This window comes from Achroia grisella, unplaced genomic scaffold, assembly GCF_030625045.1.
Source record: "Achroia grisella isolate CSIRO2021 unplaced genomic scaffold, CSIRO_AGI_Agris_v1 utg149, whole genome shotgun sequence".
NCBI classification, from domain to species: domain Eukaryota; kingdom Metazoa; phylum Arthropoda; class Insecta; order Lepidoptera; family Pyralidae; genus Achroia; species Achroia grisella.
Genome location: NW_026712644.1, coordinates 288,232 through 312,083, shown reverse-complemented (window position 1 = coordinate 312,083; position 23,852 = coordinate 288,232). Strand labels below are relative to the sequence as shown.

General features: G+C 34.5%; 1 protein-coding gene across 1 annotated transcript in view; it reads left to right on the top strand.

Annotated features, from left to right (window-relative positions):
* LOC131840794 (protein MTSS 1) overlaps positions 1–23,852 on the top strand; it is a 144,699-nt gene that overhangs the window by 113,082 nt on the left and 7,765 nt on the right. Inside the window, exons 5-17 of the mRNA XM_059188992.1 lie at positions 884–1,100; positions 1,837–1,953; positions 3,960–4,067; positions 7,821–7,968; positions 9,147–9,286; positions 9,900–9,989; positions 10,633–10,729; positions 11,581–11,673; positions 12,298–12,431; positions 13,242–13,356; positions 14,136–14,254; positions 21,101–21,218; positions 23,313–23,504. Coding sequence (XP_059044975.1) covers positions 884–1,100; positions 1,837–1,953; positions 3,960–4,067; positions 7,821–7,968; positions 9,147–9,286; positions 9,900–9,989; positions 10,633–10,729; positions 11,581–11,673; positions 12,298–12,431; positions 13,242–13,356; positions 14,136–14,254; positions 21,101–21,218; positions 23,313–23,504 — 1,688 coding nt within the window. The remainder of the gene's footprint in view (positions 1–883; positions 1,101–1,836; positions 1,954–3,959; positions 4,068–7,820; positions 7,969–9,146; positions 9,287–9,899; positions 9,990–10,632; positions 10,730–11,580; positions 11,674–12,297; positions 12,432–13,241; positions 13,357–14,135; positions 14,255–21,100; positions 21,219–23,312; positions 23,505–23,852) is intronic.

The following is a 23,852-nucleotide window of genomic DNA, read 5'->3' as shown; positions in this document are numbered from 1 at the left end:
AAATGTACCGACAACGCAATGATTTTGTGGTATCACCTTCCAGTAGTGCTATTTCCGATACCATATTGAAACCTTCAAGAAAAAGCTTATTCCATCTTAAAAATCCGGCAATGCAATGGCAATTGGTGTTGCGGATGTCCATTGGCAAGTGATTATATGATATGATTGAGTAGCAATACCAATTGCCATTGCGTTGCCGATGCGTATAGTCGGCGCTAATCACTTACCACCAGGTGAGCCGCAAGTTTGTTTGTCCCCTAAGCAATAAAAAAACCGAACCAAGGAAAGCTTGTGTCTTTGTGCTTCTAGCTTTTTTGTAATTAATACACGTAGAAAATATGAAGACCAATACAGAAAGAAATATGAATTACATATTGTTCGGGGATAGAACCTAGAAAATCATAATATTTTACCAAAGTACCTCTGTCTTCTATATTTCTATATCGTCTGGATGAATAGCGGTTCTCCACCGTGCGTTTTTCTAGAATATGGTTGTATCGTACAACCACTATGCAGTGAAGGACCGATCATGGTGGAGATTTTTGGAGAAGGCCTTTTGGTTTTGGACGTCTTCCGGGCTGTAATAGTAATAATCTCAGGACAATTCACACAGCGCCATCTAGTCTCAAGTCAAGCTAAAGCATGTGTTATGGGTTCTAGATAATTATTTTCATAAATACATAGATATTATACATAGAAAACATCCAAACTGATACAAATAAATACAACTGTTTGTATCGTGCGAGGAATCGAACCCGCGACCATCGGAAATAAGGCTGTGTGCTAAACTGCTAGACTACCGAGGCCGTCTAAAATAATGATGAGGACCCATTAATATATAAAAAAATCATACAATTAATAGTTAACTTTGCTCAATTCACAGCGCTCTAATGGACACCCTGATCACACCGTTGTCGGAGAGGGCAGACGAGTGGCGTCGCGGCGGCTGTGCAACCGGTGCACTCAGTCGGGAACATGCCCGGGAGTGCAAGCGGGCGCGGGCAGAACTCAGGAGGAGAGTGCAGGAAGCTCAGAGACACGCCAGGAAAGCGCGCCGAGCGCAGCCGGACGCGAAGCGGCGTGCTGACGTCTGTATGCAGGTAGTATATCCAAACTATTGTACAGTGGAAAAGCGATGTGTTTTATTTGAATCCCCGAGCAGAAAGAGGGGTGTTATAAGATTGTTATGTGTGTGCGCCAGTCTGTGAGTAAAATAGAAAATTCTTTATTAAAAAAATTAACTAACACAACAAGAAATAACGTACCATTCAAGACTTGAAGAAGTCTTGAATGGCCATACGGTTTTTTCTTATCTACTCATTCGACAGCTGACTAATCATAAGAAGAACGAACAAAATACTTGCGTGTTGTTTTGTTTTATATAATTTAGTTGAAACTTTTATATTTTTTAGTTGAAATTTGTGAATACAAACTAGCAATTAACACTAATTTCTTAGAGTCAAAATATTAAATACACAACCAACTGTTTGCAGTATCTTACCTCTTAAACGAATGAACTTATTCGAATATATTTCTTTGTTTGATCGAAAGATAATGGAATCGAAATATTTCTTTTATGCATTTTATTAAGTATTTTTATACAGGGTTGAATTTTGATTGTAATTGAATGAATATTGTTTGTTTGTAATAATACTGGACCGATTTTAAAGACTCATATATAGGAATTTATATTCGTATAACATATTAGAATTCTCGTAAGATCTGATGACATAGATGACGGTTAACACATACCATCAGGTGAACCAGCACCACTTTATATAACATTTCAGTTACATAAAAAACAAAATTATAAATGAAATTGATGTCTATTTACAGGATGTTCAGGAACGCAAGCAGCAGTTGGAGGAAATGGAGGAGAAAGCAGTGAAGGCTGCTCTTATAGAGGAGAGGAGCCGCTTCTGCCACTTCGTATCTTTACTCAATCCTGTTGTGGTAAATACGAATTATATTTTGATTGTTCATTTTTTTATTTATATCAGGCTACTAATGGATGGATTAGTATATATATATTATAAATACCTTATAGACTAACTTACCTACATCTATACATAAAATTGGAGTGTCTCTTTGTAATATTGAAATAACAGTTTTTTACTACATGCATATGAATATAAATGTATGAATAAAATGTGTGTAAAAAATGCTATTTTAGTATATGTACATATACTAAAATAGCATTTGTTACAATTTTTGTCTGTCTGTCTGTTTGTTCAGGCTGATCTCTGAAATGGCTGTACCAATTTTGACGAGACTTTTATTGGCAGCTAGCTGATGTAATAAGGAGTAACTTAGGCTACTTTTTTTTTAGAAAAATAAATTTATATTCCCCGTGGACAAAGTCGCGGGTGTAGCTAGTATAAAATAATAATGTAAGGGCACGGTACTGACAACGGCAATCTGCCACAGTAGCGCCGATACTCCACCCCCTTCGGCCAATAGTTGTCTTTTAATGCATCCTTCAGAACGGAATGCTGCACCCGCTTGAGCTAACAGTTCACTCTGGCGGGACACCGTTAGCGAATGATAAAATCAGCATGAGGTTCAGTCAGTTACTCCATCGTGGCAAATTCACCAGAAATTTTTCACGATGGTTTCCAGGGGAACGCTATGTATAATATTATGCTAGTTTCGTAAGTGCAACCATTCCCCTCTTAGTGGATGTATTGTAGAATGAAAATTGTTTCAACTCATATTCTGCCTTTACATATAAGCTTTTCATGCGCGAATCGGGAAACAATGTTTATGTGAGAGTAGAGAAATAGTAATCGCTCATGCTTCAATCGTACGATAAGAGGATACACAGGATGTCTATTTTAAAAACATTGAACATATTCCTCCTTTTTATATATAAAATGTACGAGTACATTTATTCTTAGCAACTCTCTTTTTCTGACATGTTAATTATGTTAAAAACCATAAACATTCAAATATTGAAATTCGCTTATTTTAAACAATCGGTCTTAATCAGGCGTCTCCCAAACAAATGTGACAAATAAGAATCAAAATTCAATAATTGACAAATGTATAAAAATCTCTTGGGAAAATTATGAGTAGGAGAGTCATTTCCCTACTTCCAGCGCCTTGACTGGCACTGAAAGAAAGCACTACAATTATCAAATTCCTATCCTCATGTTTCGAGGACTGCATTGATTCTAAAAGTGTCTCTTAAATGCAGGATTTATTAATCGATCAATTTAAATATTTTATTAAATGATGACTATGTTTTGATTTTAAAATTTTCTCGCACTGTATGTATATATTTGATTTGACAAAATTACAATAGATGGTTACTCTATTCTCCCTTATTTTAATTTTAATGTATATGTATTTTTGTAAACGTGTACAAACTCATTTGAAAAGAATAAGAGCTGATTCTTGTCAGTTTATCTTAGCTCCAAAATACTCCGAACTGACGGTAGATTTAATATATCATAACAGTCTGTAATTATGTATGTAATAGTTAATTTAAATTCAAAATATATTTATTCGTATAGGTCTATTACAGACTCTTATAATGTGTTAAATCTACGGTCAGTTCGGAATGATTTCGAGATGAGAAAAACTAACAAGAAACTCAGCTCGTATTCTTTTCAAATAATTGTTATACATGTTTACAATAATACCGATTCATTTTTTAATTTAAATTTGGTAGAATAGAGTGACCACCAGTATATGCTATTGAAAAACCAAATAATCTAATCAGTGTTCGCAACCCGAACAGACTAGTCCCCACAAGCAGCACCCGTTCACGAGTATATCGGATGAGCCAGCTATCATTGCACTCAACCATATTAGAGGCAGCACATTGACCAGGCCCACCACGGTGCCACAAGTTTGAACTTTATAGCGAGCATAACTGTTTCAAGTTACTCCACTACGTCATTTATATTATTTACATAGGCTGTAACAATCACATGACAATTTTCCGTTCCTTGCAGGAGAGTGAAGTAGCAATGATAGCGGAGGTCGGGCATTTGCAAGAAGGCAGCGAGCAGCTTATTCGTCACACGACGGAACCCAGAACATTGCCTGCGGCCAGCTTACAGGTGAACCACTTGTCTATATTGTTACAAGTTTTATTTACTTCAACGGTAGTTGCTTTTGAGTATGGCACTTCACTTTTTTTATATCTCGATGGTTGCAAACAATACGGAACATCTCACGGTTACCGTAGCCTATGGACGTGTCACGAGCGCGTTGTCGACCTTTCAGAATGGAATAGAAAATCATTTATTCAAATAAACTTATTTTAAGCACTTTTGAATAGTCATAGTTATCATTCTTTTAATCTACCGCTCATTCGAAAAGCTGTTTCATTACAAGAATGAGCAAGAAACTTGCGTGTTGCTCTTTTAAATAATCATTGTATTCTTATTTTTTTGTGTTCTTATTTTCTTGTGGAAATGTAAAGTACAATTCCATAAGAAAATAAGAAAAAGAAATAAGACTCCATTAATATAGTCTTCTTGAAAAACTGCATGCTGTTGTGTTGGTAGTAACATAAATACGTTGTATGGGCTGCGTCAGGGGCGTAGCTACCGTCGCATTTGCCGTATCAATTATACGGGGCCCCGGGCCCCATCGTGTCTAAGCTAAATTAACGTCTCAATTTTTTTTTATTTCACATAGAGGCCGTTACCGTTTAAGTATTACCTAAGCACTATGGGGGAGCGGGAGGGGGTAGGGGTCTTTACTTTGCTTAATTTGGATGACATGGGGGTGGGGGAGTCTAGGTGATGATCACGTCATCGGTAGTTATTTAATTTTTTACACAAATGGCAACCCTCACATTGTCTTTGCTAAAAAACAATACATTAATTGAAAAATGTTTACGTAATTATAGGGGGAGAAGAAAGAGCTTGACTTACTTTTGCTGACAAGGGGGATGGGGGGGGGGGGGTTAAGTATTTGTATTAAATCTGCATACATAATACTTGAACGGCCCCAAATGACAAAAGTAAAAAAAAGGATTTCTTCTTTTCCCGCATCAGCTATAAATGATTTAAGAAATCAGTTTGTCGAAAAAAAGGCAAGGAGAGTGTATATTTAATTTGAATTGTTTATAAAAATTTTGGAAAAAGTGACGTGATGGATAATTATGATGAATAAATATTTCTTTTAATTTTATGCAATTTTTTTTCTTTTGTGAGAAATCTTTACTTTCGTAAGGGCCTCCAAATATTTTTATACGGGGCCCCGCCAAGGCACGCTACACTTCTGGGCTGTGCGTACATAATAAATGCCAATCTGTTGTCTCCGTGATAATTAAGTGAAATATAAGATTGCTCTTTAATTTTATTTAACACATAAATATAAACCTGGTAAATACCATACTGTAATTTCTAGAGAAATATTAGGCAGGTAGTTAAAACTGCACTGTTCCAGAACACTCATGTTCCAGTTGAATTATTTGTTGATGATAAAAATGACAGAAAGGAATGGAAGTAGAAGATATGTTGAGATAAACCGTGTTGAGTTCCCTAGCCAGGTATAGTAGTCTAGGACGCATGTTTAAAATAGCCTATGGGAAAAATATTGCTGATAATATTACGGTTTTTTAACACAGTACAATTCTCGCAGCGCCATCTGTTTACAAAGTAAGCAAAGCTTGTTTTTAGTACACTAGCTACGCGCCCCGACTTCTCACGGGTGTACGTGTATTATATATATAAACCTTCCTCTTGAATTACTCTATGTATTAAAAAAACAGCTTATAAATTCGTTGCGTAGTTTTAAAGATTTAAGCATACATAGGGACGGACAGATAGCGACAGCGACAGTAACTTTGTTTTATACTATGTAATGAAATACAACTTGTATGTCAATAATATTAATAGAAATTATTAATATATTTTTTAAAATTCATTATATATAGACCACTACAAACAATTATACTCATGTATGAGTGAGTATGATTGGAAATAAGGATAGGATGTCACATCTCTAAGATGTTATTTCGGAATTTGATCTTTAATCTTGTCAGTGATAAATTAATCTTCATAGCTAGCATTAAGATCGGTATGAGATGCGAATTTTGTTGCAACCAGGAAAAACTAGCAAGTAATTAACCGGTTATGCCAACTACTGCTGGTGTACTTGCCACGTATCTAATTAGGGTTGCCAGATGGAAGCTTATTAAATCCGGGACAATTCTAGGAGAACGGTGTCGGGTCGTGGCTATAGTATAAAGTAACTTGTTTTTTTTTATTTTGAAAGGATTTATATTTGTGTATGAAAAGGAAAATGCCGTATATTCTCAAATACATAGGTACTTTTATTAGTTAGGTATAACAAAATTGAAATGTTAGAAGATAGTTAGAATGTATAAAAATGTATACACATGCAATGCACTAATATAGCGATAATTAATGTTTAAAAACATTATAAGCGAGTGCCTAAATACTCAAACTTAATTCGCGTACGAATTTGAAATAAAAATATAACTTCAGAACGGGACAACAAGGTCTAATTACTGGATACGGGACAAGACACAAAATTCCGGGACAATCCCGGATTTCCCGGCCATCTGGCAACCCTATATCTGATACAAAACAACTCCCACGACAGCCCCCGCAAATACCAGCTGTAGTGCCAGACATCAAGAATTTATTGACCACTTGTACATTTTTGCTGTCACTCACAGGACTGCTTTTATTTTAAATGTTTTCTTTTTAAATATTTATAATAATAGTGGCACGGTAAACGACCTGTGTAAGGTCATCGACAAAGCAAAAATTATGGTCCAATACAATTTGCATTTCGAATTTTCGACTCGAAGAAAAAATGATTTTGTGTAATCATTTTATTTGGGTCCGTTGTTCAGTCTTATTAGGAACATTCATACCTTTCATATATATAGGTATTGATACAATAAGCCAAATCTACCCCTGTCTACAAAAAAATATGAAACTACATACACTTATATAGATAAGGGGTACAGAATGATAAAATTTTAATTTATATTATGCATAAAAAACATTAAATCAATAAAAAAAAACATATTAGACACAGTACCATATATTTGGCAAACACATGCATATATACTCTTAGTCTTTGACAGTAGAACCTTAATAATGATCAAACTTATAATTTAAACTAATTAGGTCGAATTTCGACCACTGGGCGACCACAAGCTTTATTTATTTTACCAACTTAACATTGTACTAAGACGTCTGAGTGGTCTTTGTCTCACATATTTTAGACACCAAGAGCTTGCTCTGCAAGCTGATTCGGGTCAGGTGAGATATGAAGATGAGCAGTGAAACTCAGGTTACGCAGAGTTGGAACTGTAGTTTTTAAAAATGTCAAATCATGTGTATAATATAAAGACATATTGTCCGTTGTTAGATGTTTTTGGTTTGTACCTCTGTACCTCTGATATTTCCTACAACATATAATATAATTTGTTGGCAAAAATTATCGAAGATTGCTCTACGATTGTTTTCTCACAATAAACTCAAATATAAAAAGTTATTCTTCGACTTTCAATTATCTCGCCTTTAAAAAACGTAATAAAAGTTCAGCAGGTGTGCTGTTCTTGTCTATAGCTTGTAGTTAGTTACCACTTATCACCTTGAAGGCTAGTTTGCTTGCCAATCCAGTTATATATAAAAATGTTGTTTTACATATAAATGTATAAGAATTGCTGTTTTCTGTAAAAGGATCTAACTTCAGCAACGCACAAGTAACTCCTGTGGTGTCTCAGGCGTCCATAGGCCACGTTTACCATCAGATGGGCCGTATGCCTGTTTACCACCATCGTAGTATAAAAAATAACTTTATATACGTGATATTTGTAGGTGGTATGCGACGTGAAATCCTGCTACAGTGGATGGGCTGAAAGTAATTCGGCACCGCACTCGCCTTCCACTTCCTCAAGACTCGGGAGCCGGAAGTCCAGTCTCACTTCTATATCATCGCTCAATAGCCAGTGCTCCGACCAACATGGTAAGATGACTGTGCATGTTATGATTATTAAACTTCTATATGCTTTCTGTTATGATTATTCATTAAATATTAGTAATAATAATAATATATAATAATGGTCATGATAATAATGACCCTGCACAAGTCAGATCCATCTCATTGCCATCTAGTCCCAAACTAATCAAAGCTTCTATTATAAGTACTCGAAAACTGTTATAAATAATAATATAATATTAATATCACTGGATAATTAACACGTCACCTAGTCCCAAGGTAAGCAGACCTTGTGTTATAGGCACTAGGCAACTGATACAAATACTTAAATACATCTCACATACAGCTTTTGAAAATACATACATAATATACAATGAAAACACCCAGACCAAAACAAACAATCATACTTGATATATTGAATACATAAGTTTGTACCGTGCGATGAATCGAATCTGCGACTCAGAACTAAAGCGATGCGCTAACCCGCTAGCATCGAGGCCGTCGCCAAAACATGTTGACACATTTTACTCGTTACATTGAGTAATGTATAATAATGAGATGAAAGAACGCAGTGAAACTACACTAAAGAGGCATGACATCTTAAACCTTAGGAATGATAACTCGTTAGTATCACGAGCGTAAAATGATAACGTGATGTCTGCAGTACTGTTCATATATAGGCGAAGGTTACATTTCTCCATTAGGTCAGCTTGTTGGGTATCCTATTTACATAAAATATACATCCGTTTCATTGAATGAACAATTTATAGAGGAAAACTTTGCGAGTAAATACGGAGTTATTTGCGTGAATGCTTATTAAAATGACCCTGTTTTGTAGCTACTTCAATGTGGCGTTCATATTATAACATTTTGACAACTTAAGACATTTTTTAACCATTAGTCGTAATTTAAGATAAGATTTAACGAATTATATTTAGTTCTTCATTAGCCGTTTTAGTTTCGACCGTATTACTATGATTTTAGAGTCTATTATCATACTGGAGTTATTCAATATCCTCCTTGGTGTACAGGCATAAGAGGTACCGGTGGCCTGTTCGTTTACATATAACATTTGATGAATTATATTTTGTTCATCATTAACTCGATTAAATTGCAACCTTATAATTGTGATATTAGAGTCTATGATCGTAGGCGTAATTATTGAATTGATTGTATGGTGTGATTGGATATGGTCCGCGTAGTAGGTGCGGGCGGTGCGGGCGGTGCGAGCGGTGCGGTGGGTGCGGGCGTGTGTTCGTTGGCGGGCGGCAGCTCTACGCCGCTGTCGAGCGCGTCGTCGGCCGGGACCTTACCGGCGCCGGATACGCCTCGACCCACTTCACAGGTACGACCTGGTTATTTATTGCATTCAGGCTACTAGTAGCCCGTATTATAAATACCTTATATACTAAAATACACGTGAAATAATAAAATCTCAAAGTATATCTTCGTTTTAAGAATAACTTTTATTTCAAAAAACTTGACTAAGGTGAAGGTGTACAATACATCTTTAGTGTTATCCCAGACGAAGTAAATTGGCAACGTGGTGAACGTTACACTTCATAATATGACCGTATTTATATATATTTGAACTAGCGGATACCTGCGACTTCATCTGCGTGAAATTTTACTTTTTTTAAATTAAAATGTAAAAAATAAAGGAGCTTAAGTTATTTCTTATGACATTAGCTATCTGCGAGTGAAAGTCTCGTCAAAATCGTTCTAGCCATTTCAGCAACAACAGCTGTCTGTTGCTGCTGACAAGACATTTTAAAATTATTTCTTTTGTAATTAAAATGCATTTTTTTCTGTCGACAAAATTAATCTCGATATCGATAATCGACAGTGCTTCTGACTATTCGAATAACAGTTGTGACAATATATTATTATTTTTGTTTAAATGTTTTATTTTGTTTTATTATTGTTTTGATTTTTGTTTTATTTTTGTTATATTTTAGTCAGTGTTCCGTTTGGCGAGTGTGTGCAGTGCCGATTCGGGTTTTCGGTCGCAAGACGCTTTACAGCGACGTTCGCTCTACGTTGACAATGTAATTTTATTTTTATTTTATTTTCGTTTATTTTTATTTTATTTTTAATAATTTTATTATGATACATATATATATTATATATATAGTTTTAATTATGACTACTGAAATGTGTATCTGTGGAAATAGCTAATCGATAAAGGTAAGAACTTTTACTGTTATTTCATTTCTAAACATTTAAGACCAACAATCTTCATAGGTTAACATTTATATTAGTAAAACAATTAGGTATATACTAATTAACATAAATAATGATTAAACTTCCGGACTGCCAATACAACGCCACTTAGTCCCAACTAAGCGACACTTTTACTATAGTCACTAGAGAGTTGATAGTACAGTTTATAAATGCCTATATGATATACATAGAAATAATCGATATTCATAATAGTGTACCTTAGCTAGACATTGTCCTGTCCTAAAATGAAGTGGCGCCTACCATGGTGTTTTCATAACGTACAGGAAACAACCGTTTTTCAATACATATTTCTCAAAGGTTGGTGACTTACAGACTTCAACACGTGAGTGTTGTGTTTTAGGCGTCCATAGGCTACGGTAACCATTTACCATCAGACGGGCTGTATGCTTGATTGCCGCCATGGTGGTGTAAAAATTGATGTAAGTAACATTATGATGTGGTTTTCAGGGTTCAGACAATCAGAGCGTTAGCAGCGAATGCATCACACCGGCGAAGCATATCGACGACGATCAAGATGATTCTCATGACGGCATGTCCAATGCTGGTAAGTTATATTTTTTTATTAATGTAACAGGCATGATAAACTGGCTGATCTGACGACTCCTAATAGTAGATGGCAAGTGTAGCCTATAAAAATCTAGTGTATGGAAGTCTAGCCTATAGAAGCCTATCTTATAAAAGCCTTACCTATAGACGCCTGATTAAACATAATTAATGTTTAAAAATTAATTTTATTTCAATTCAAATGTACAATGTTCGGTTGCACTTTCACGACACTAAATCAACAACGGTTGCCTAGCAACGGTAACTAAGCAACAATAAAAACTATAAGGCGCCATATAATGGCTTGTTTAAACAACGCCTATCTTATAAAAACCTAAAAATGTTTGATTTGCCATATAAATTAACTAGCTACTCGCCCCGGCTTCACTCGGATGTACATGTATTATATATATAACCCATCCTCTAGAATCACTCTATCAATTAAAAAAAAACGCTTCAAAATCCGGTGCGTAGTTTTAAAGATTTAAGCATACATAGGGACGACAGACAGCGACCGCGACTTTGTTTTATACTATGTAATGATACGGCTTTTAAAAAATAACAGTTGATAGTAACAGAAAATTTAGGAAAGTATGTATTAAAATAAACTTGATTTAAGCATTTTTTTATTTTATTACTACAATAGGAAAACAAGATTCCGCCAAGAAGAATAGGCTTGAAATACATTTCTTTGAAAAGTATTCAGAATAAATATCAGTAAAGAAATGTATTTTATATGTTTCAGTTTTTATTTAAATAAATTATAAAATAACATAGTCATAGAAAGCCGATGTAGTCCGATAGAGATTTTAATAACGTTGTCAATAATAAAGTTTATATATTTTTTCACAGCATCAGCAACTTGGCCAGATTTGAAGGATACCGCCCAATTCGAGAGAGCGGCTTCGGCTATAATGGGCGGACGACCACATACTATATCTGCAGGTATGTCTATACTATGATTTTGTATATCATGTATATATCCTGTGTACAGGGGATGGGATGGAAAATACAAGAAGCACCGATGTTATTGAAATATGACAGGACAATTTAAAGCATATGTTATACGTTTAAAAAAGACTTATTGTTTGTGTAACTTTAAACATTATGTTGGTGTACTCTTGGATATATTTCTATTTTTATTGATATATATATATATATATATTTATTGTTTAAGTATGTGGTCAAATTAAGAATAAGATTAATACTGTTTGTTTTAAATATTATTTCTGTATAGCCTTACTGAATATTAAATTAATTATGGTTGAATTTCGACTTCTCGGCTAATAATAATTCAAATTCAAATAATACAGTACACACACTACCATGTACTTGACACACACGCAAACTCTTTAGTTTATTTGTTATAGCTGATTCCAACATCTAACTCTATTCTTTAGTCTAATTTCGACCACTTGGAATAATAATTTAAATTAAAAAAATATTTAATCATGTAGGACATTTTAGCCGCTTATGAACGTGGAATTGTTTGATATTATATATGTTTGGGTACCGTCGGATATGTTGGCGTGTGTGCTATATAGAGTGGTGTGTGTTGTGGTGCCGCAGCTTGCGAGCGCGGCCACCCCCGCGCCGCCCTCACCGTGCTCACGTTCCGCACCGACCGCGCCGACCACGACCACCACCACCACCACCACCACGACCACGACCACGCTATATACGCGCGACCGCCGCTGCCCACCGTATGTATTCCAATACTAATAAAACATAGACATAAGAAGACAGAAGAAACAGCCATGATATGATGCCTCTTATTCTCTTAATTTTTTTGCCTTACTATACCCTTTAACTGAGATATGTGTTACACAAAATTCAATATGACCATGCACCGAATCCTTACGTTAAAACATCGTCTGAGGCAAGTTATTAGTTAGTACTTATTGCTCCTGAAGACCCCAGAACTTCAGCTAACCTCCTTACGGGCCCACACATTCCGTCCCTATTACTCGTATTATACAAACACGACACCGTCCTCGATGGTGAAAACGATGAACTCAACCACACTGTGATGTAGTAGTAAGATATAATGTACTCTTTAACGTAATCAAAGACAGTATTTTACTCGATCTCGGTGCTTTCAGTCATCACCCCAAATCCCGACAATACATGGCGACCCTGCCGTGTCGTAATCTGTTCGCGGTCGCGATTCTTTGAATGCGAAAACGTTCGTCATCGATTTCATGTGTGGCCAACTCAAGTTACACCATCAAGTGCAATAAACTGGACGCTACCGATTGTCCCTACGACCGGGAATTGGTCGTCCAATATAAGCGGGGATCGAAATTACAACCGTCTGAGCCATTCAAACCACTAGCGGTGCCCTAAGACCGACCGTATCAGGCAGGAGTTAGTCTTCAGCCACTCCATAAGTCCTTCCTTTGGTTTGAAGTGACATCTGCACTCGCCCCGCTTCCGGTGAAGCTGTAAAGGCCAGCTGCGACCAACAGCATTAGAGTAGACAGAAAAATCCATTGTTTTTCTTAAATTTCCAGCGTTGTTCGTCATTGGAGCGGCCGTCGGTGCCCACGAAGTCTTCTAACGCCAACACCGGACAGTCAGAGTTTAAACCCTCCAAGCCATCGTCGCTGCCGCCGCATCTCACCAAAGGTATGTCATTACCTTTTATATACTGTATAAATTAATAATAGTAATAATCTTGAACAATTCACATATCGCCATACAGTCTCAAGCTAAGGACATATAGTGTTATGGGTACTACACAACTGATATAAATATATAATTTATATATTAATGCGTGAAGCAAAAACTTTGTGCTCCTTTTTGCACGGACGGTGGAGGGCGAAATTTCGCACACTTATCGTTTATTTATTTATTAACACTTTATTGCACCAGAAAGACAAACAATTATAGAAAGAACAAACAAATAATAAGTAATAAGGTACAAAAGGCGGTCTTTTCGCTTAAGCAATCTCTTTCAGACAACGTTTGGGTAGAGAAGAGAAGACAGAAAGTGGTAGATGGCGCAAGAAGTAGAAGTTTATGTATAAAAAGGCGTGCAGAATTTTTTTTTATGCATAATTGAATAAAATAATACATTGCACACACTACTATGTATTTGACACACACACACACACACACACACGCATAGTTTAATTGTTTTTGCTGGTTCAAAGATCTTTTTGTATTCTTTATTATTAGGTATTAGGTAGAATTTTGACCACTTTTGCGACCAGTAGTAATAATAATAATAACAACTTTGGACAATTCAATCACAGCGATTTAGTATCTTGCACTTGTGTTGTGGATACTAGACAGCTCTTAAGTATAATTATATATGCATACACAGAAAACACCCAGACTGATAGAAGCAATCACACTCGTATAGGTAGATTTATTTTTTTATTTTTATTGCTCTCGTGTTGCAGAAATGCCAGCGTTGTATGTGAATCTGTCGGAACTGGCGACCCTGGCGGCTGCGCGAGCTCACCACCACGCCACTACGGCCGCCACCGCCGCTGGTACTGACCACCCGCATCAGGAGAAGGTATGCTTATAGATTATTAGCTAAACCCGCAAACGTTGTTTTGCCATATAAATTAAAATCGTTGAATGAAAATTTAGGGTAGTATGTATTTTTAATGTCTCATGTTAAAAAAAAAGTGTTCAAAATTTTTTTAATAAAAGTTAGGATTGGACAACCCTTATCATTTAGGGGTATAAAAAATAGATACATAGTAGCTGATTCTCAGATCTACTGAATATGCATATAAAATGTTATAAAAATAAGTCTAGCCGTTTCAGAGGAATATAGTAACTAACATTCTGATAGGATAATATATATAAGATTATCATAATACCAATAACGTATATATTATTACGTGAGACAAAAACTTTGTACCCCTTTTTACAGAACTTGCGCAAACTGAGTATGAAATTTCGCATACTTTTATATAGAGAATAAGTCCAAAATGCTACAATTTTTTAAATATTATTCATAAAAATACATTAAATCAATAAAAAAGCATTACAGTTTTTGACACACACACACACACACACACACACATAGAAGTATAGTCTTTGACAATTGAACCTTCTAATTTATAATTTAAATTAATTATGGTCGAATGTTGAGTGTTGGGCGATAACTATTTTTATTTATTATAAATATACCTAATATTGACGAATTGCTTTTATAATATTTCTTTGATCAGGGAATTAAAAGTAAAAAGAATGTTTAAAAAATAAACTTAGTAAAGTAAGTCACAAATAATATATATTCATATAACATATGGAAATATATTTTATTGCATTTTGATTTGGATAGAATATATGTCATGCATCCTATGTAATAAGAACTATTGTTCTATATCAAATATTCTCATATGCGTTGTTCTGTCCATATGGTAGTGAGATTTCTCACGCTTCTGACGAGATGATCTGCAAAAGGTGAAAACATATATATATATTTACTTATATTGCTTAATTGCACCAACATTACAAGTACATTTAAAAATATGGCAATAGATAAAAGAAAGAAAAAGATACAGATGGCGGTCTTATCGCTAACGCAACCTCTTTCAGGCAACTACCTCTTTTAGGAAATATGCAAATGTTTATACCGTTCGAGGAATCGAACCCGCGATCATTGGAAGTAAAGTGGTGTGCTAAACCACCGAGTTTGTCTAATACAATTGAATAGAAAATCATTTATTCAAATAAACTTAATTTAAGCACTTTTGAATAGTCATAATTATCCTTCTTTTAATCTACCACTCATTCAGAAGGCTGTACCATCACAAGAAGAATGAGCAAGAAACTTGTGTGTTGCTCTTTTAAATAATCATTGTAACTTTTTTTAATTCTAAACATGTGAATACAAACTACCGACTAGCACTAATTTACTAACACAATAATTAATACAAGCAGCACTGTTTCACGAGTATGACGTCGTCTCCGAACGATTGGAGGGGGGCCCCAATTTAAACGGGGATCGAAATTATGACGGTCTGAGCCGAGGTTCGAACCCCTAGTGGTGCCCTCAGACTAAAGTCGTACCCGTCAGGCGGGAGTTGGCCTTCAGCCGCTCCATAAGTCCTTCCGCGGGTTTGGAGTGCTATCTGCATTCACCCCCTATCGTCCGGTAACGTTACAGCGTTACCGGACGATAGGGGGTGCCAATTGCGACCTGTTGGCCGTTGTCATTAGAGTAGTCCAAAAAAAAAAGGAATATGATGTATGAGCCAGACATTACTGCGCTCGACAATTGTATAATATACTAACAGTTTATCCCAGTTGAACTTGGAAGCTAAACTCTCCGATATCTGGCCCTCCTTCAGTTGTTTCTTCACAGCTCGCTCGACTATTCGTAATGATGAGAACATATGGTTTTGGGCATTACTTGGTTGTCTATAACGCGATGTCGTCTGCAATATGTTGATAAGAGTTAATAAATATAGTAGTGGAAAAAATGTATTTATTTAATGCATGATAATGCACCTAACTGACCTGACCTTATATAATACTTACTACAACCTAAAATTAAAAAGCTTAAAAAATATAATACAATAACTAAAATACATTATTAAAAGGGGTCCCTTAAGGCAAAGTTCCGAAGGTACTGGCAGCGTTCCCTCTTTGAATGGCTAGACTAATTCTTTGTCCAAGGTAGCTGCTAGCTCTTCGGTCTTCTGTGATGTCGACTAACCTTTTCGTTATTTCTTTGAAAAGTCTTATAGCGCTAGGACCCCACGGACCAAGTCATTTTTTTTAAAAGAGCAACACTTATATTTCTTGCACATACTTCTTGTGATGAGTTTGCGTTCCAAATGAGTGGGAGAAAACAAAACATGACTTTGAATAGTCATGTTTTTTTATTATCCCACTCATTTGGAAGTGTTTACATTAAGTTTATTTCAATTTTTTTATACCGCTTAGGTGGCAAACAAGCATACGGCCCATCTGATGGTAAACGGTTACGGTAGCCTATGGACGCTTGAAACACCAGGGGTGTCACATGCCCGTTGCCGACCCTTAAGAAACCTTAATATACCCTTCTTGAAAAACCCCATGCTGTAGTCTCGTGAGAAAACCTCTGCAGGTAGTTCATTCCACAACCTAAGTGAGCGCGGGAAGAATCTCCTCTGAAACCGCACTGTCCGAGACCATTTAGGTTGTGCACGTAATTTGATCACAAATGGAGAAAGTCATAACGCATCCCGTAGCGGTGGTTAGGTTAGATAAGATTAGAAAATCTTAAGTAATAAAACCTTAAATCTTATCATCCTCCACTGGTGCACTGCCAGCGTAGACCATTCTGTTTTAGTTTAGTACTGTTGAAATTTTTATTATTATTAGTTTTCAAGTTTTCAAATTACTGATCGACTCACCATAATCTCTACAGCGTTGAACAATTTCCCAAGTTCTTTTTTCTCCCGTTCATTCAATGTGGAATCTTCAAAATCGAATATGCCGCTTTCTTTCAATTTTGTTTTGATGTTATCCAGCGTTATTAGAGGGCTTTGGTCTTGAGTATCACCTGATTTGTAAGCGGCTTTAGCATCTTCTGATTCGCGTATGGGGCTGTAATTTTTTATATTTTAATAAATTTCTTGACATACAAACATGACTTTGATTTTTTATTTCTAAAGATAAATGTAGAGACCGAAATGTGGATACTAATATTATAAATGCGAAAGTAAGTCTGTCTGTCTGTAGCGCTTTCACGTTAAAATTTCTGAACAGATTTAAATGAATTTTGGTATACTGATAGCCATAAGCTATTTTGTAATGCGAAAAAAGGGTTGTAAGGTTGAAAAGGAAGATGAAAGTTTGTATGGATGTATCGTCATTTTTAAAGCTAGAAACTTCAAACTTATTTTTAAGTTGTTGTTACTGTTGATTAAATATAAATAAACATGACATTGTTTGACAAGTTTGTAAAAAAATATCCTTAAGTGGATAAAAAATAGGGGATGAAAGTTTGTATGGAAATTCGTCAGTTTTGAAGTTAGACCAATGAAACTTTTTTCTTTGTACTTTTAAATTAAATGTAAATAAAAATGCTATCAAATGTCACTTACACTACTACTACTACTACTTGCGGGCATAGCTTGTTATAAAAATATGAATATAAATATTTTGTGTGTACGCACCATTGTTTACTGGCCGGGATTATAAGGGCGAATCTGTAATATGGGAAATATATGTTTGTTTTCATAATTCATAACTATAAAAAATAAAGAGGTTATTTAAAACAAAACAGTTGTAATCTCCGACTCCACCTACTTATATAAATTATAATTTATATTTGGCATGACAAACAGACACACTTTTGAAATTATAATATTAATCTTACTAATATTATTAGACTACAACTACTACTTTACATATCTCATGAGAATAGCCTCTTGGTGCTGTCGACTGCCCTAATCTCCTGGGTAAATTATCCATTAATGTACCACGAGTATCAACAAGGCACAATCCTCTCCTATCTGTTCCCCTAGTGTCGTCGAACTATAAGCAGAATTCATTTCTCTGGTGTGATGACAGGAGCGGTGGTGAGAGTGAACACACAGAGTAGGGTGTAACTTGTATATTAACTGTTACATCTTGAATTACTCTAGTTTACACTAATTACATAAACTATATATATGAGCAACTGCGTGACCTACGTGTCGTTAGATAAAACGTACACTGGCACAATCTTCTATTCAACGTGTTGATTTCCACGTACTATATCACACTGGCGAGCTAGCAACAATTTTAATAAATTATCTAAAACTGTTAATATAGATCTATTTTGTAATAATATTAAATCAGCGAGACACCAACTAAGTGAGCCCTTCTTTAAATAACAATTATTTATTATTGAAGATCATGTATATGTATTATATATATTTGTATAATTCACTATTTGGTACTGTACTTTTGTTAATTAATTTCATATTCTCTGTTAACTTTATGTGTCGTTGCCTTTATACGTATGGATGTAATTTTCTAGAATTAGTCTATTGTTATTAGGCAAAGCCTGTTAGTGGCTTAGCATGACGTCTATATTGATTTTATTTAAGATGTACTTAAATAGCCTTGGTTTTCTTTTAATAAATAAACAAACAAAATTGTGAATACTAAGGTTGGCTGGTAGAGAATGCTATTAGCGTTAAGCCCGCCTATTGTACAAAATCAATAAAGTTTTAAATAAATAAATACTATGGAATACGACACAAATATATAAAATCTAATATACGATTGTATACTGCGCAAATAATGCATTTATTGTTGCTATTTCTCATAAACTCACATAGTTATTACTCCACCGTTGGCTTACCGCAAAATTATGATTTTACGAGTTAATAAAAACTAAAAGCAGCATACCTCATTAACGGCAGTAGGTCGTTAAATTTGTCTGATTTCTAGAAATATCTATTAATATTTATATTTACATTGCTATATAATATACATAATAGGAATAAGTTTAAAACAAATAGTCACTTACAATATGCAGGTGTATTTATGCGCATTGAAAATCATTATTGACTGATAACGAAACTGTACTGCTCTCGATCTCAAACCGATTGATATGCTGCATTAACCCTCAGTTGTTATAACCAAGCTATTACGTATATTTATGTATGAGATACGACGCTATTTGATACTGGATTGTTTTTTATCTTTATTTTTTTTTATTGTGGATTTTTGTACACAAAATTTTGACAATGACAATCCCATCGTACTGTTCTGCTCAATATTAGTATTATTCTGTTAATTAATTAATTTATTCTTTATGGCACTATCTAAAATAATGCACAATTGGCGAGCTTAATGCCATATAGCATTCTCTACCAGCTAACAATTGGCTAAAAACAGAAATCAGTTGAAGGGCAGTAATGGGAAAAGGCATAACTTAGTATAGTATGTCAATAGTAATATGCCTACATAACAATAATATATACGTACTTAAATACTTGCTATAACAAGTACTATATATATAAGTGTTTATACATATATGTGTTTAACTTTACCTACTTACAGTACCTATCTATACATTCTATACATAGAAATAAAATTGGAGTGTCTGTTTGTAATATTGAAATAACCGTTTCTTACTACATGCATATGAATATAAATACGATACATACACCAAAATTACATTTTTTTCAATTTTAGTCTGTCTGTCTGTCGGTCTGTTTGTTCCGGTTAATCTCTGAAATGGCTGGACCGATTTTGAAGGGACTTTTTTGGCAAGTAGCTGATGTAATAAGAAGTAACTTAGGCTACTTTTATTATTTTAGAAAAATGGATGTATAATCGAAAAGTTATGAGCATTGGTGTGAATGAGTGTGTGTAAAATGTAAATACATATATTGAAGTCTGATGTCATTTGCAAATTTAAGTAAACGATCAAGATGCTTTAGTCGTAATATGCAATAGTTCATACAATGGTCACACACCATTGTTCGGTACGGGAATGAATACTTTAGTTATAAACATAGTCCTTCAATGCAAGTAATACATACAATTTGGGACATTTGAATGGAATATTTTAAAAACTGTTTATACTAATAATAATGACAAGTACAGCCCCGGCTGTGGTCGGTTGTAATTGTTGTAGAAATGTTTTTTTATTGCCATATATCGATCAATACTAATATTATATACTAGTTGTGCCTGCAACTTCGTCCGCTTGATATTTTAAGCCTATAAGTTATTCTGATTTATATATTAGTGTAAAGTTCCATCAAAATCAGATCAGTACTCATTGCGTGAACGGAACAAACATCCGTCGGTACGAACAAACTTTCGCATTTCTAATATTAATAAAATGTATAATTGTGTCTGTATACAATGCAACCTCTATATAACAAATCTGAAGGGAATATGTAAATATTCGTAATATCAAGAAATTTGTTAAACTGAGGTTTGTTTATTGAGGTTGGGATTGGCCTAAGATTTGTTATATCGAGATTACGGTTTTATTCACCTCAATATTACATACTCGTCTTGTTATAAGAAGCTTCTTATTTGGTATTTTCACGATTGTACATAGCATAAAAAATGATATTTTAAACTTAAATCTAGTATTTAAAAATTGTTACATTATTAGTAACTAAAATTTGACGGCCTCAGTCTAGCGGTATGTGCTATATCGCTTTACTTCCGACGATCGCCGGTTCGATTCCACGCACGGTACAGGTATTTGTATTCATTAGTATAATTGTTTGTATCACTCTGGGTGTTTTCTGTGTATTAGAGTATGTGTTACGAGTATACACGACCTAATTATCGATTCTTCTGCATACGAACGTATTATTTATTTGACCATACATACCATCTCAACGCAAAAGAACCCAACCGCAACAGTATGTATAGATTTTTTTTTCTTTGATTATAGGTCTGTTCTGAGAGTAGCGCCAGCGAGTCCTCACTGGAATCCTCGAGCGGCTATGGAAGCCAAGGTGCCTTCGCTGCGGAGGATCACGCACTTCAGCACCAAATACAGCACGCTGATGGTATGTAACTTTAGACCTTATTGTGTTAGTCGTAGATAAGAAATTAGGGAGGCCGTGTGAGCGTAGGTTATATTATTATTATACAGAATTAGTCGAAACGGATATACGAATTTCAACAGTGTGAGCTTAGTAGGTATTCTTGTTATTATATATATATATATATTATACAGGATTCATCTGAATGGATATACCAATTTAAAATACTATGTGTCACGTGATTCAAAACGAGTTTTTTTTTATTATTTCAATGTTTTGGAAAGGTATTTGGTCTTTATATATTGCCAACATTAGGCCTTATTATGTATGTATGTTGCAATGAAATTGAAACTATAATGATTGCAATTATATACAAACCATTTGACAGGTGGAAGCTGTACACTAGATATTACTAGTATTGAATAAATATACAATATTGAACAAACATACATAATTACAACCTTGTCTCAATACACACAAGGCTCAAAATATAAGAATAAGTGCGGGATAATGAGTCCAATTTACATCATCAAATTGGTTTATCCTTTACGACTGATCTTGTACAATATAAAGTTTTTCATTCGATTTTTTTTTGTAATACTAGTATATTTTCATTTTTTTTTTAATATATTTTGTAAGTAGTAATTGTTTCGCATGGCCTTTCTATTTTGTTTTAGATCAATGTACTTTTTTATTATTATATACCTATAAATTTGGTTTTATTATAGTACAGTCAACATTAGTTTTGTTGCGTCACTTCCTACCAAGAAATGTATATACGACGTGTTTAGAACTGTAAAGTTAACGCCTAAAAATCAATTATAGCAAAGTTTTATTCCAAAGAAGTAAGTATACGTGCCTCCACGTATATAATGAAATAATTCGTACACGCAATTATTTCATTATATTAATTCTTAAATGTATCTGAAATTAATTAATTTTTAATGAATTCAAAATTAATTTTCTATGAATTCTAAAATTAATACTTAAATTCGTTTTAATTCTTGTTTTTAATTTAATATTTCTCTATATAGAATAGAATTTTGTTCTAATTTTAATTGCTGGAATATTATTTAAACTATTACTTTTGTTAACATATTTTTAAGTAACGATTCGTTAAAGTTGTAGTGTATACTTAACATGGCCACAATTCATAAATTATATTCTCTAAACAAGCGTTACTGGCGGTAAATGTTGTTTGTTATATTATAGATAAAGTTTAATTGTAAAGCCTTTATAATAAGTGTACGTTAAAATGTTTATACTAGAGGATGCAATAAATGGTGTTGACTGTACATCTATGTTAGTAGTGAGTGTGTGCGTGATACAGATGCATGTGTCTTGTTTCGAATATCATCGCAATTATTGAATGCATTTATACACATTTCTTTTGTATTTATTTTACAAATGTATTGTTTTCGAACTTATTAAAAAAAACTAGCTGTCCCGGCAAACATTGTTTAGCAATATAAATTATTATTACATTAAAACATATGACTATTTTTCAATGCTATATCATAATAAAAATAAGTAAAAAATTTTAACAAAAAATATATTTAAGAGAACGTAGTGTAACTTGCATTTAATGGTTCAGTTTTTTAGACTTTAAATAAAACAAAAGAATGGAAATGTATTCGTTTATAAATAGTAACAAGTATTGATAAAGTTACATTATAAAATTTTCTTTAAATTAGTATCTTTGAGGGTTTTAGCCGGTAAGAGTCCGGCGATACCCATTAACTTCACCTGATGACAGCAGTGCGAGGATTTTCCCCAAATAAAAAAAGTATTTCTGAACTTTCATAATGGTCTAAATGTCTTAAATATTGTAGTATGAAAAAATGAAAAGTTTAGAAAAAACGACAGAAAGTTTTATTACAAGTAAAATAACGTAGAGCTGAGCGCTCCACGAGTTAAAATTGCTCGAGTTCAAAACCAAATAGAAATCTCAAATATTTTCTTCCTATAATATTAGTTTCAGGAATAAACCTAATTCAGTTATTCGAAAACAATACATTTTTAATTCATTAAACAAACACATAAACAAATCATTCTTTTACTTTCATTACATTTTTTTTGTTTAATTTCGCTTCGCATGCATTTCCATTTGCACGATAGTCGAATCCGAAATCGTGACGTTGAGACGAGATAGCGACGCTACAGTCGCGGCTGCACGCGAGAGCTTCTCTATCTCTCTCGGGAGTCTAGAAGAAGCTGTGAGGTCACTGGACGAGGTCGCAGAGAATCCATCATTCGCGACTATAGGCAAGAAACCGGCGGTTCCGAAACGACGACCCGTTTCGATGACAGGTAAGGTCCTGAAACGCGCAGAAATCAGAAGTTTTAATAGAAATGTGTATATATATTACTATGTTTCAAAATGTAGATAGGCCCCCTCTGATCGATCCCTCGTCCAATTCAAACGGAGATCGAAATTATGTACGTCTGTCTGAGCCGAGGTTCGAACCCCCTAGTGGTGCCCTCTCAAACTAAACGACTAAACTCAACTCCCGTTCTCTCAACTCAAGTTGATCTTTAGCCGTTACATAAATCCTTCCGCGAGATTGGAGAACCATAGGCACTCGACCTCTATCGTCCGGTGAAGCTGTAAAAGCCAACTGCGGCCAACAGTATTATAGAGTAGTATAAAAAAAAATG